This window comes from Sarcophilus harrisii, chromosome 3, assembly GCF_902635505.1.
Source record: "Sarcophilus harrisii chromosome 3, mSarHar1.11, whole genome shotgun sequence".
In the NCBI taxonomy this organism is placed as follows: domain Eukaryota; kingdom Metazoa; phylum Chordata; class Mammalia; order Dasyuromorphia; family Dasyuridae; genus Sarcophilus; species Sarcophilus harrisii.
In genome coordinates, this window is record NC_045428.1 from 518,154,520 (window position 1) to 518,169,262 (window position 14,743).

Consider the following 14,743-nt stretch of genomic DNA (forward strand, 5'->3'; position numbering starts at 1 on the left):
CAGATGCTTTTCTATCTGTTTCCAACACTAAGGGGGGAAGAGGGGAGTGTGGTTTTGTACATGAGAGAATTGAGATAAGTGAATTTTTTCAAAAGAAAATTAGTAATGTTCTTTTTAACAAGGGGAAAAGAAATTAGTAGAAGCAATTGTTACCATATAAACAAATATATTAAGAAAAGACCTTTATGGTATTAAGGCCAGGAATATCCTAATTTGACTGAAATTGAGAGCTTGTCCCTTAAATGTTTAAATTAATTTTATTTTTAGAGAGATATTAAAATATTTTACTGGTTAAAATATAACTTCAAAGCTGTGGGGTTTTGCTGCTGACAGTATACTTGAAACAAAAGCAAAGGATGTAGGCTAGATGAATGAAGAGCAATGACCTTTCCTCCACTTTTGGTTCTAGCTCAAATTTATTTGTATAGTAAACTAGAGAAAATATTCAGAGAACCCTAACCATAGGTCAGACAATTATTGTTTGTGACAAGAGACTGTGATTTCTAATTTAGCCATAGAGATAAAGAAGAAATAACTTCATGTGAACTCATTTTGCCATTTTTTAAACGTGCATATAGTCTTGTTGTAACTTAACTAGTTGTCCAACTGTACTTATTAGGAAAAACCTTTTAGTTAGTACCTCGTAATGGACCTCAGATGAGCTAGGAGGTAGTTCTAAAGAGACATAGCCCAAAAGCTAGTGAAATAAAACATTGCCCAGCAAACTCAAGGAAAACAGTACAAAGATATGTCTAGTGGATATTGGAGGAGACCCTCAAGATTAACAAGAAGCAGATGTTGATGACCAGGCTGAGAGAGTAGTGATTTCACCATTAGATACCAGAAAACATGTAGGTTGCCCTTCATGCATGTACTTTGATCACACATGTTCCTAATATGCATGTCCCCTTGTGAGTGCTTTATACTTAGAATATAGGTATTTGTGGCAGAGATTTTTCTTTCCCCAAAGACTGGGGAAAAGATTCTGTTATTATCCTTCTTACTATGCTATCTTCTTAAATGTCTTTGCTTTGAATTAATTGTATCCATAGACCAAGGATACATATTTACTATAAAATGTAAACATTAGGTGGGAGCCATGGTTTTGATTACATTTGGACCCATAAAATATTGAATAACTCAATTGCATAAGGAAAAGGACAGCCAGACAATGAACTTGCTTTGAGAACATAGATGATATTCTCACCTTTACGCTTAACCATCCATCTGCATAATATCCCAAAAGAACATGAAAACTGTAAGTGACTAAATTGGGACTTATCACTCCAAGGCAAGATAAAGTGCCTCAGTAAGGAAAGAATCATTTGAACGAGGAAGGATGACTGAACAGAAGAGTTTATCTCTCTTAACGCCTCCCTGGAGGTGAACAAACATTAGAGCCAAGACACTGAGAGTATTAAGGAGAAGAGGCCTCTGTCACTATCAGACAAGAGCATTATAAAACTCCAGCTAAAAAAAAGCAGGGAACTACTAATCAACATAGTGATTCACAAGATATACCCATCCATAGAGACTGTGTCCTGTAAGGAGCCAGCTTAGCTGAACAGTGAACAACTCATCCATCATTAGCATCATGACTCATCTTGAATGTCATGATCTTATGGAGAAATAAAGGATGTTGAGACCCTGACCTTTTGAAGTTTTGACTGTGTTTAAATTCATACTTATTCTTCTCAAAGACTGTGGGAAAGTGTGCACCTGGTGCCATATAACTACTCTTTTTGCAATTTTGCTAAATTCTTTTGTCAAAGAATTAAATTTTTTGGATGATTGGATGATTAAGGGAATATAAACTAGTGGGGGTTCTTAATCTAGTGTTAAGAGGATGACCATACACAGGTTATCTACTCTAGAATCCTAAGAGTTTGGAGCGTCTTTCCCACAAGGGATTCAAAAACCTCAGGTGCAATTTGGAAGGAAAGAATTTCTAAGGATATTACCTTCAGCTATGGTAGTCCTTGGGCTTTAGACAGTTCATTTTTAGCCCCAAATTTTAAGCCTTTCCTGTCTGGGAAGACCCTCTACAATTAGGTTTCTAGTTTACATGGCTTTTGAGAAAGCTAGGGCTACCTCCAATTCATGGGTGTGAATTCACAGTGATGCTTTACCTGAATACTTGATTACTCCTATAATGCTGGATTCCATTTATTTTGCTTTTTAGAAATTAGAGGTCTACAAAGGTCGTTCATATATTAATATACACATTTCACCTGAACTCTCACAGAAACTTTTTATATGGACTAATACTTTGACTTGGTTGCAAGTGAAAACATGGTTCTCAGACTAATTTTGAGTCACATTTTGACATAAGAATTCTATGGTTCTTATATAATTCAAAGAAAACAACTGTGTTTATTTTTTGTCTTATGTAGTGGTCATAAAATACAGTGGGAATTATTAGTAACCATGGCTCTAGAATCTGAATATAATCAGTATTTAGCTTTAGTAATATGAATTGCATAGGTTATTTTTAATGATGTTCTTTTCCTGCAGCTCCCTTAACTATTTGAAACTTGATGGAAATGAACTAACAACTTTCCCACCTGAAATTTTGAAACTTTCACTGGACAAATTTTCTTTAGAAAATAACTTCACCCACCCTTTGCTGTGGAAAGAGAATTCTAAAAATGATGCTCAAACTCTCAAAGATCTAGCTCTTTTGTCCTTATCTCAAAATGAACTATGGAAAGTTTATAAGAACCTCGCACCTGAAATTAAGCAACAACTAAACACGTAAGCAAACTATGGAAACCTTCTATTATTGACAATTATTTTTCTATTTTGTTTTAAACCAGAATATTCCATGTAATGGAAAGAGCACTACATTTGAAATCAGATGATTTGTATTTGAATTTAGATCTTCCACTAAGTTACTGATATGATCTTGAACAAATTACTTAACTTCTGGTTGTTCATATTTCCTCATCTATAAAATGAAAGTGTTGGATTTCACTAAGTGTTTCTATTAGGTCACCTTATTAGACCCAGATGACTAATATACAGCACATTTGATATAAGATTTACGAGAAATATATCTCTGAGTTTTCTTTCTGATATCAAAGAATCAACCAATGTAGATGCAAAGAGTAGGGAGAGAAACTTTCCTTTAGCTACATTCCTCCATTGTTTTATGAATAATGACATGCCCTATGTAAGCTGCAAATCACTTAACTATAGTAGGTAGACATTGCATGATTACCAGTTAAAACTTTTGACTGAGTGAGTCCCTGAAGATGAAGAAAGTATTGGAGTGGATCCATAGGAACCATTTTTCTGTCTGGAAGACTGTGCAAAGAAACCTGTACTACTTTGTTCAGAAGGATTCAGTAATGAGTAAACATGTATGCAAAAAGCCACCACTATTCTTTAAGGGGAATTCACAAACTCACTACCACACTCTGATAAACCCAGAAAGAGCTTTTCATCCATAGTTTTCTGAGGAAAGCTTATTTTTCTCTAATCAGTTAATTAACTAAATTCTTAAATACTTAATTCTTAAAATTCATAAGCACTTTTTATATGCTAAGTGATATACAACTCTTTTTAATTGATTAGTCTTTTTCAACAGGGGTGTTGATGTATTCAAGGAAGGCTAGTACTTTCGGGTGAAGCCCTTTACAGGACTTCTTTCCATCTTTGATGTCCATCTAGTTCAGGGGTCCTCAAACTTTTTAAATAGGGGGCCATTTCACTGTCCCTCAGACTGTTAGAGGGCCGGACTATAGTAAAAACAAAAACTTTGTTTTGTGGGCCTTTAAATAAAGAAACTTCATAGCCCTGGGTGAGGGCGACAAAACATCCTCAGCTGCCGCATCTGGCCCGGCCGTAGTTCGAGGACCCCTGAATTCTAAACCATCTAACTCTCACCTCTGGCTCCAAGAAGCTGTAGCATGCACAGTGGCCACATGTCATTAAACCAATTTGGCAGAAATGCTAAACTAGATTAATGGTAACCAAGGAGTCTAAACCCTATAGTGAGTTAGGGGGTGTCCCCAAGCATATGAAGACTGTCCCTGGTGGAATAGACAGATGAGAGCAATTTGTTCCAATGATCATGAAGGTAAGTGAAGCAGGTGCTGTGGTTAGACATTAAAGAGGGTCATCCACTGCATCTGGAGTCATCTCCAGTCATCTTAACTTTTTTCTGCCACCAGACAGTGATGACTTTGGAAAAGAGAGTGAGGCTGATGACTTCATGTAACTCTGCCTCACTTAAATCCAATTTTCACTTGAATCAAAAGACATCACCATATAATTTTACCATTTCTATCTCAAAGTCCTGTAGCAGTGGACAAGGATGTGGATACAATATGTGGATACAATAGGAGCCGTAGTCACAAACCTGCACATGAGCAGCCCAGGTATAGAGTGGTCTTATCACTGGAAGCAGTAATAAGATTCTGCAGCCCCCTGGGTGTCTGAGCAGCCTTTTAAGGATTCTGCTCACTTCCAGCTGTGAGGAAAAATCTAGAAAAAGTGCCCTAAAAATGCTTACTCAACCCTGGCCTGATTACCATGGCAGGCCTAGGGATCCCACCCTGCACTTGAAACTCTAAATATATAAAATCTTCTTCAGAGTTGATTCCACTCACTATCAGTACATGGAATGTGCACATACTTATAAAGAATACAAATTCAGCAAACCTGAAAAACAAACAGCTCTTGTTGCTAGAGAATTCAACAGGCATCATTTCTAAATAGCAGCCCTGAGAGAAATAAGGTTGACAGATGAATGTCAGATTAGTGATGTCAGAGCTGGATATACATTTTTCTGGAGTGGCAACAGTAAAATGGAATGCTGTGAAGCTGGTATTGGTTTTACAATCAATTTAGTAAGCAAACTCACATGGTTTCCAAAAGGAGTGAATGACAGGCTCCAAACAATGTAATTGCTACTTTTCAGGAAATGCCATCATCATCAGTTCCTATGCTCCCATGACAAACTCTACAATGATAGCAAAAAGATTTAGAGATCCTAATCATAATTGTGCCAAAAGAATACAAGCTAAAAATTCTTGGTCACTTTATTGTTAGAGTAGGTTCAGACTACCAGACATGGCAGGGAATTCTTCCAAGGAATGGAGTTGGAAATAGTAATAGCAAGGGTTACTTCCTATGAAAGACTTGTGCATCTCATGACCTCATTACTAACATTATATTCCATTTAATGGAGGCACCCTCATAGCAAACACTGGCATTTAATAAACTTATGTGACTGTAAAGAGAAGAGACTGAGACAGATAGAATATGAGAACAACAAAGGCAGTATATGGCGCAGAATGCTGGACTGATCATAGACTAATCCTTTCCAAGCTGAATATTCACATTCAACAAAAGTTAAGGTTCTAAGGCAAAAAGACTACCCAGAGAATTAATGTCAACAGATTAGAATGCTTCTCTGAGAGGGAACAATTTGATGCTAACTTGGAGGAAAAGTTGAGCCAAAACACATTTGGCAACAATGGAGCAGAAAGGTAATTGGCAGCTTTGAGAGATTCGGTGTACAGCACTGCATTTGCTCATCTGAGTCAGACCATTCACAAACATCAAGACTGGTTTGATGAAAATGATGGTGAAATTCAGAAGCTGATAAATGAAAAATGAGAACTCCACAGGGTGTACCAGCAAGATAGATGAACCTTCTCTAAGAAGGTAGCATTCAATTCTCTCAAAAAGTAAAGTACAATCAAAACTTAGAAAGATTTATAATTCTTGGCTCAGTAAGAAAGCAGTTGAAATTCAGTTTTATGCTGATAGAAACAATTCAAAGTGCTTTTATAATACACTGAAGGCTATTTATGGGTCAAAGACCTATGCCATATCTCAACTATTCAGTGCAGATGGAGCATATTGATTAATGATAAAAATATTATCCTAGAGAGGTGATCTGAACACTCCTATAATGTTCTTAACACATTGTCATTGGTCAATGCTGAAACCATTGATCATTTACCTCAGGTTGAAATCAATTTCTGTCTAGCTGAAGCTCCAACTAAACAAGCGGTTTTGAAGGGTATTAATCTACTTTCATGTGGCAAAGCACCTGGTGTTGATTCTATTCCAGCTGATATTTACAAAGTGGGGATATCCATTGTTTGTACAAAAACTGACTGAAATTTTTCAGATTATATTGGAAGAGAAGATTATGCCCCAGGAGTTCAAGGATGCCTCCCAATCTCTAAAGGCAGAGAGAATAGGCAATCAAAGGAGTGTCTCTCCCTTAGTCATTTCTGGCAGGATTCTTGCCAGCTCCCTCCTTAACGAGCTGTTCCTTCACCTATAAGAAGGTCATGTACCAGAGATTGTGTAGCTTCAGAAGAGATGAAGAACAGTCAATATATGGTTTTTGCTGCCTGACAACTCCAGGAGAAATGCCAGGAGCAAAACAGAGGTCTGTATACATTTGTAGTTTGCCTTTCCTGTCATACATGAGGACTTAAAAGAAAACTGTTAAAATTTGATTGCCTAAGGGCAATTAGGTGGTGCAGTGGATAGAGCATCAACCCTAAAATCAGAAGGACCTGAGTTCAAATCTGGTCTCAAGACACTATTTCCTAGCTGTGTGATCCTGGGCAAGTTACTTAACCCCAGTTGCCTCAGCAAAAAAAAAAAAAAAAAAAAAAAAAAAAAAAAAAAAAAAAAAAAAAAAAAATTGATTGCCTAGAGAAATTCATCAATATAGTACATCAATTTCATGATGTACTTGCTCAGTCTGTGGACAAATGACAATGTTCTCAGGCTTTCCTAGTCACTGGTGGAGTGAAAAAAGTAGAGTGAGTGTTGGCACATGCTTTTTTGTTTGCAGATAATTGTGCACATAATTCAGCCTCCAAAGCTGAGATGCACAAAGTATGGATCCATTCTCTCCTGCTTGTGCTAATTTTAGCCCAGCAATTAACACCAAGGAGAAACAGTGCTCCATCAGTCAGCATCCTGCCATCCGTATGTGGAATCATTATTTATAGCAAATGGAGAAGTTTTGAATGCTGTGGATAAGTTCACTTTAGCAGTATACTTTCCAGGGATGTAAGATCCACAGCCACAGTTGGGCACACTGATTTTAACATAGTGATACCATTTTGTATTGTATATACATTGCAGACTCTTGATCTTAAAATTTTGTTATACATATATACATATACATTCATGCATATCCATATGTCTGTTTTCATATATATATATATACACACAATACACATGCATATATATAATAAGATTTTAGACCTTTAGACACAGAAAATTGTTTTCTGCAAAGATTTTAAAAAGAAAATTTTAAAGTTTCTTATTGGGTTCCTCTGCAATTTCCAATCAATTTCTGCTCACTGTGTTTTCTTTGCCTATCCCTACCTAAGCCATATACTTGGTCTAGAAGTGATCTGTTTTCCTCTATAGAATGGGTCAAAGCTAAGCAAATAAACTTTAGGTTAACTCTGCCTTTATCTCAGGACAGTTCCAGGGCTAGGAACTATAATTTTCCTGTTGTTTTTGTAATAAATGAATAGCTTAGAGACTTAACTGATAATTCAGAAACTCTGGAATGGCATAGGCCCTCATTTGATGGATGAAGATAAATTACAACTCAAAGAAAGAGCCTATCTTCTGAAAAGGGTATACAAAATGGCCTTGTTAACATTGGAGTGGGGTAGAAAACATTACTTCTTATAGGAAAGAAAAAGGAGACATTTCAGCAGCATGTACAGGCACTAAACTATCATGCCTCCTGATTCTAGCAGAGTTTACACAAATTGCTAAGTCAGTTTCTTCATCTATTAAATGAATATGACAACAACTACTGGATGTTATAAAGACAACTTGGCTTTCAACAGTTTTTTTCAAACTCTCCCATTTGTGCCAACAAGGAGTGCAACTATCCAGGATACCCTGCCTTTAACAATAGGCTAAATTTACTATCTGGGTATTAGCAGGCATCTCTTCCATTAGGGACCCTCGGAATTTATTTACCAGGTTCTCTCTAGACCAGAAGATGTCTAACCTAGTAGGAACCACAGTAGTTATTTATACTAATGCCCTGTAGTTATTTATACTAATACATATACTAATATAAAAGTATTGTATATACTTCTACTTGTGTACCATGATTATATAATTTCCCCTACTCTTCCTTTCCTTTCCACCTTCCACCTTCCCCCCTCCCCCCATCCCTTTAAAATATATTCCCTTTGCCTTTCTTTCCACTCATTTGAAGATCATTAACAGAACTACTTCTCGACCCTCTGTCTAATTAAATTTTTTCTGTTACCCCTTAAGATACTAAGGTTTAGAGGTGATATATAAACCATCTCATATTAAAATATTAGCACTTTACGGTTGTTTAGTTCTTTATCATTGTTTGTTTACTTTTTTATGTTTTTCCCTCCTATGTTTGAACTTCAGAGTTTCTATGTAGCTTTAGTTTTTTCATTAAGAATGGTTAGAACTCTCTGTTTCACTGAATGTCTTTTTTTTTCTCGTATGATCACACTCGATTTTGCCGGGTTAAATTATTCTTGATCATAAGTTTTCAACTTCTGCAATATAATATTTCAGGCTCTCCAATCCTTTGTAAAGGTTGCTGCCGAACTGTCTCGGATTCTGATTGTAACTCCTTGGAGTTGGAACTTGGCTTCTTGCAGTATTTTTTTTCTTTCATATGGAATGTCTGGATTTTGGCTATAATGTTCCTAGGAATTTTCCTTTTGAGATTTCTTTCAGGTGGTGACCAGGATTTTTTTTTATTTTCACTTTCCCCCATCCTCTCCCTGCTCCACTTGGATTCTAAGAGTAAAGTAATTTTGTTTAAACATTTCTTTGGATATAGTACCAAGATTCTTTTCTTTTAATCATGGATTTCTGTTAATCCAATGAGTCTTACTTTTTTTCTTCTCAATTTGTTGTCCAGGTCAGTTGTTTTTGCTGTGAGGTACCTTACATTATCTTCTATTTTTTCAGTTTCTGATTTTGTTCTGATACTTCTTCTTGTCTCACAGTGTCATTGTTGTTTCTTTTTCATCCCTTCTAATTTTCAAAGAGTTCAAAACAAGGCATTGCACCTCTTATTTTAAGCTGTTATTTTGTTTTCCAGTCCTTTCTTCTATAACTTAAATTTCTCTTCCCATTTTTTCCTCTAACACTACCATTTCCCTTATAAGAACATGCCATACTTCCCCTTTCTAAGTCTTGCTACATCTCCCAGAAATTCTAGTCTTATTCATGCCTAAGATGTGTTTTTTTGTTGGGGCTTTGCTTACAGATTTTTAAAGCCATCCTCTTCTTTCAGGTTTGTGTCTTGAATATCCCTATTACTACTATGGTAGGATTCTTTTGTTTGTTTGGTCTACTTTTTGACTAAAGACTTTTAGAGTCAGGTTTGCTCAATTTTGGGGGAAAGATCTGAACTGGTCTTCTTGTTGCTTTCATAGAATATTGAGCGTTATATTATTACAGGCTCTCAGAGAAATCTTAGGCAGGAGATTTCCTTTCAATGTTCCCATAGTGGTATTATCCATAGCGAAGTATGATCCTATTACCTCCACTATCATCCCACCCCACCCCCGTCTGAGATCTGCAAGTGCCTGACTTGGACTTCAGTCTAAGCAACAACAGAAGACTTCTTGTAATGAGTTACTGTTAACTATCTGGGAAGCTCTCCTGATTCAAAGGTCCTGTTTATGGTCATAATAATATCTCCAAACTACTTGTTGTTATTTGCCCTTTATTCTCAAAGATGACCATGATGGCTGGGACATGAGAGGTAATGACTGGACATGCAAGCAAGTTAAACTTAATTGAGAGGACAGATGTTTTATATCTCTCACAGCAAAATGGCAAAGATGATAAAGGATGGTAGTTGTTAATCCTGGAAAGACTGGGGAAAGAGACACATAAAACTGTATGCTGTTTGGTTGAGTTATTAATTGTCCTACCAATTTATGTTAAGAAGTGACTAAATTTTTACACTCTTTGGTCCCAGAGATCCCACTGCTGGTATCCACATTAAGATGTCCAATGAGAGAAAAAAAAGTCTTTTATGGTATTACTTTTTATAGTAACAAAGAAAAAGAATGAAGGAAGGAAGCAAGCACTATATGTCAGGCACTGTGTTAAATGCTATACAAATATTAATTTGTTTGATCTTCACAATACCCTTGAGAGGTAGGGACTATTATTATCCCTATTTTACAGTTGAGGAAACTGAAGTAGTGGTTAAGTGACATATCCAGGGTCACATAACTAGTAAGTTGGAGGCTAGCTTAGAACTCAAATTTTCCTGACTACAGGCTTAGCACTCTATCTATTGTGTCACTTAACTGCCTCTAGGAAGCAAAGTAGATATCCACTAATTGGGAAATGATTAAACAAATTTTATATAAACATATTGTAAGAAATGATGAATATGAATATGAATAAATATGAAGAAATGTGGGAAGATTTAAATAAACATAGAAACTGAGATAGGCAAGTAAACAGTATACACAATGACTATGGCAATGTATATGGAACGAACAAAACAATAAAACTGAATGCTGTATAATTGCATATATTTTTTCTTTTTTAAATTTCCTTGCTAACTCTTCTATTTTAATTCTGCTCTTTAACTTGTCTTGTTATTACTAATATATATTTTTAATTTTTTCCTTTTTTATTATAGCTTTTTATTTACAAGATATATGCATGGATAATTTTTCAGCATTGACAATTGCAAAACCTTTTGTTCCAATTTTTCTCTTCCTTTCCCCTCCCCTTTCCCCAGATGACAGGTTGACCAATACATGTTAAACATGTTAAAACATAAGTTAAATACAATATATGTATACATGTCCATACAGTTATTTTGCTGTACAAAAAGAATAGGACTTTGAAATAGTGTACAATTAGCCTATGAAGGAAATAAAAAATGCAGGTGGACAAAAATAGAGGGACTGGGAATTCTATGTAGTGGTTCATAGTCATCTCCCAGAGTTCTTTTGCTGGATGTAACTGGTTCAATTCATTACTGTTCTATTGGAACTGATTTGGTTCATCTTATCACCAAAGAGGGTCGCACCTGTCAGAATTGATCATCATATAGTATTGTTGTTGAAGTATATAATGATCTCCTGGTCCTGCTCATTTCATTCAGCATCAGTTCCTGTAAGTCTCTTCGGGCCTTTCTGAAATCATCCTGCTGGTCATTTCTTACAGAACAATAATATTCTATAATATTCATATACCACAATTTATTCAGCCATTCTCCAATTAATAGGTATCCACTCTGTTTCCAGTTTCTGGCCACTACAAAGAGGGCTGCAACAAACATTCTTGCACATACAGAATTTGTTTGTGCAACTTTCCCTTCTTTAAAATCTCTTTGGGATATAAGCCCTATAATAATACTGCTAGATCAAAGGGTATGCACAGTTTGATAACTTTTTGAGCATAGTTCCAAATTGCTCTCCAGAATGGCTGGATGTATTCACAATTCCACCGACAATGTATTAGTGTCCCAGTTTTCCCACATCCCCTCCAACATTCCACATTGTCTTTCCCTGTCATTCTAGCTAATCTGACAGGTGTGTAGAGTTATCTCAGAGTTGTCTTAATTTGCATTTCTGTGATTAATGACTTGGAGCATTTTTTCATATGACTAGAAATAGTTTCAATTTCTTCGTCTGAGAATTGTCTGTTCATAGCCTTTGACCATTTATCAATTGGAAAATGGCTTGGTTTCTTATAAATTAATCATTTCTCTATATATTTTGAAAATGAGGCCTTTATCAGAACCTTTGACTGTAAAAATGTTTTCCCAGTTTATTGCTTCCCTTCTAATTTTGTCTGCATTAGTTTTGTTTGTACAATAACCTTTCAATTTGACATAATCAAAATTTTCTATTTTGTGATCAATAATGATCTCTAGTTCTTCTTTGGTCAAAAGAATTGGTTGAATGGTTTGAGATTCTACCATATACATACCAGATTGGCAAAGTCATCAAAAAAAAGGAAAATAGGTCATAAATTCCTTCCTCTTCCACAGGTCTGAGAGGTAAACTATTCTATGTTGTTCTAATTTGCTATTACTAATCTTTTCCCACCCATAGATCCCTCCCTTGTCTTCTTCCCTCACCCTTTTCATCCCCACCACCCGCCCATCCTTTCCACCCTTATTTCTTTATAGATTTTGGAGAATGCTTTATCCTTCAAAGTATATATGTATGGTGGCCTATTTAATCTATTCCTAATGAGCCTTCTCTCCCCCCTCTAATGTTTCTATGTTTATTCTTCCTCTGCACCTCGTTTGTATAATTTTTTTTTGAGCTACTCAAATTACTGATGTCAAATCTTAAACATAGGGTACACGTTTCCATGTAAAAAACAAACAATTTGTCCATGTTCCTTGAAATTCATTTTGGATATTGGCTCTTATATTTTCTATTTTCTATTGATCTTGGGTTTGGTTGAAAGTCCTGAAAATCAATCTGCCAGTTTGCTGAATGTCTTTTTTTTTTCATTCAATATAATGGATAATTTTGTAAGATATGACATTTTTGATCACAAGCTTTTTTCTTTTTTGATCACTGGTATATGATTCCAGGATCTGCAGTCTTTTATTGTAGATGTTGATAAAACTTGTACAGTTTTAATTGTAGCTCCAATATATTTGAATTTTTTTTCTTCTTTCTTGTAAAATTTTCTCTTTGATCTGGGGGTTTTGAAAATTGGCAGTAATAGTCCTATATGTTTCCCACAAAGGATTTCTTTGAGGTGATGATCAGTGGATTTTTTTTTTATTTCTACTTTCCCCTCATGTTCTATCACTCTAGGACAATTTTCAAATGTTTATTGAATTAAATTACCTTTTCTTCCTCACATTTTCCTCCCACATGCTCACACTAAAAAAGAAAAACAACACTATCACCTCCTGTAGCAAACAGCTATATCCAAGTAAAGAAATCCCTATATTGACCATGTCAAAAGAATAAAAGTTTTAATCTGCACTTCAAATACACATCTCCTGACACCCTGTTTCCCCATAAATCCCCTGGAATTATAATTTGTCCTTGTATAATTCATAGGTATTTAAGACTTTTAAAGTTGATTTTCTTTATAACATATTGTTGGATGAATTGTTTTTCTGGTTCTACTTTTACTTTATTTTGCATCAGTTCATACAAGCCTTCTCAGGTTTCGCTGAAACTATCCTCTTCCTCACTTTTTATAGCATGATAGAATTATATCACATTCATGTACTATAACATGTTCAGTCATTCCTAATTGATGAGCACATACTCAGTCACCAATTCTTTGCATCACAAAGATTCTATAAATAGTCCCCCCTTTCTTTGATCTCTCTAGAGTATAGACCTACTAGCAATATTGCTGAATTAAACATTACAGAGTTTAATAACTTGAGAGGCCTATTTCCAAATTGCTTTCCACAATGTTTGGACCAGTTCATAGATCTACCAACAGTATTAGAGGACCTATTTTCCCATAGTTGTCCTATAATTTGTAATTTTCCTTTTTTTTTGATGACTTTGCCAATCTGGTATGTATATGGTAGAATCTCAAAGCTTATTTAATTGTATTTTTCTGATTACTAGTGAATGATAACTTCTTTTTCAAATAGCTATTATTAATAATTTGGATTTCTCCCTTTGAAAATTCTTTATTCTAATCCTTTAACCATTTATCAATGGGGGGGTGTGTGTGGCTCTTAAAACTTTGAAGCAGTTATATCTTCTATAAATGAAAATTTATCGGAGAGATTTACTGCAAAGATTTTCCCCCACCCCATTTACCTTCTTATTTTCTGATTTTAGCCACATTAGTAATCAAAAATGTTCATTTTGTCTTCTGTGATTTTCTCATTCTCTCTTGTTTATGAATTTTTCTTTTTATATTAAATCTGACAAGTAATTGCTTCTAATTTGTTTATAGTTTCATCCTATATATGTTTTGATCTATGGTGTAAAATGTTGACTTGTGCCTAATTTCTTTAAATCTATTTTCTAGTTTTCCCCAAATTTTTTCTAACAGTGTATTCTTACCCCAAAGACTATGATCCTTGGATTTACTAAACTCTAGGGCACTGTTCTTAGTTACTTCTTTATGTTATGTATTTAATATCTTCCACTAATGAACATTTTTTTTCTTAACCAATTTAACCAACCAAGCGTATTGACTAAGTTTGCCCTCAAAAAAAGACATATGAGAATGTACTTCCCTAACTTTTTTTGCAGAGGTAGGAGGTTATGTGCATTGAAAATCATTTTCATTTTTAAATTCCTTTGACATATTGGTTAGTTTTGCTGAAATGCTTCTCCTCCCCCTTATTTCTTTTTTGTTGTTGTTCTTTGTTAAAAGGTATGCTAGAGGAAGGATATATTTGAAAATGATCATAATATAAAAACAGGAAAACAAATGAAAAATTTGAATTATAAATTATTATTTTTTTGGAAATGTGCATAGCTTTAATGCCAGAAAATTCTATTCTCTATGTCTCATACTTATGTATTTTGTAAAGAATAAAATTACATACATGACAGTGAAGACTCCAATCATCCTGTAGACATTAGCAGAGAAGAGCCACAAATTTCAAAGGCAGGAAGAAGGTAAAATTTCTAAAACACATAAATTCCTGGTTTCTGCTTTATTTTGTTAGTGTTCTGCATCTTTTGAGTTCTTATCAGGATGTGGAAAGTCTCTTAATGTTTCCATTGAGATAAGCAAAAGCACAAACTCATAG

The 14,743-nt window shown here is 35.0% G+C and overlaps 1 protein-coding gene across 3 annotated transcripts in view; it reads left to right on the top strand.

Annotated features, from left to right (window-relative positions):
- LRRC63 (leucine rich repeat containing 63) overlaps window positions 1-14,743 on the top strand; it is a 67,117-nt gene that overhangs the window by 35,859 nt on the left and 16,515 nt on the right. For all 3 annotated transcript variants that reach the window (XM_031961915.1, XM_003764587.3, XM_012545296.2), the window contains one exon: window positions 2,515-2,754. In XM_031961915.1, coding sequence (XP_031817775.1) covers window positions 2,515-2,754 — 240 coding nt within the window. The remainder of the gene's footprint in view (window positions 1-2,514; window positions 2,755-14,743) is intronic.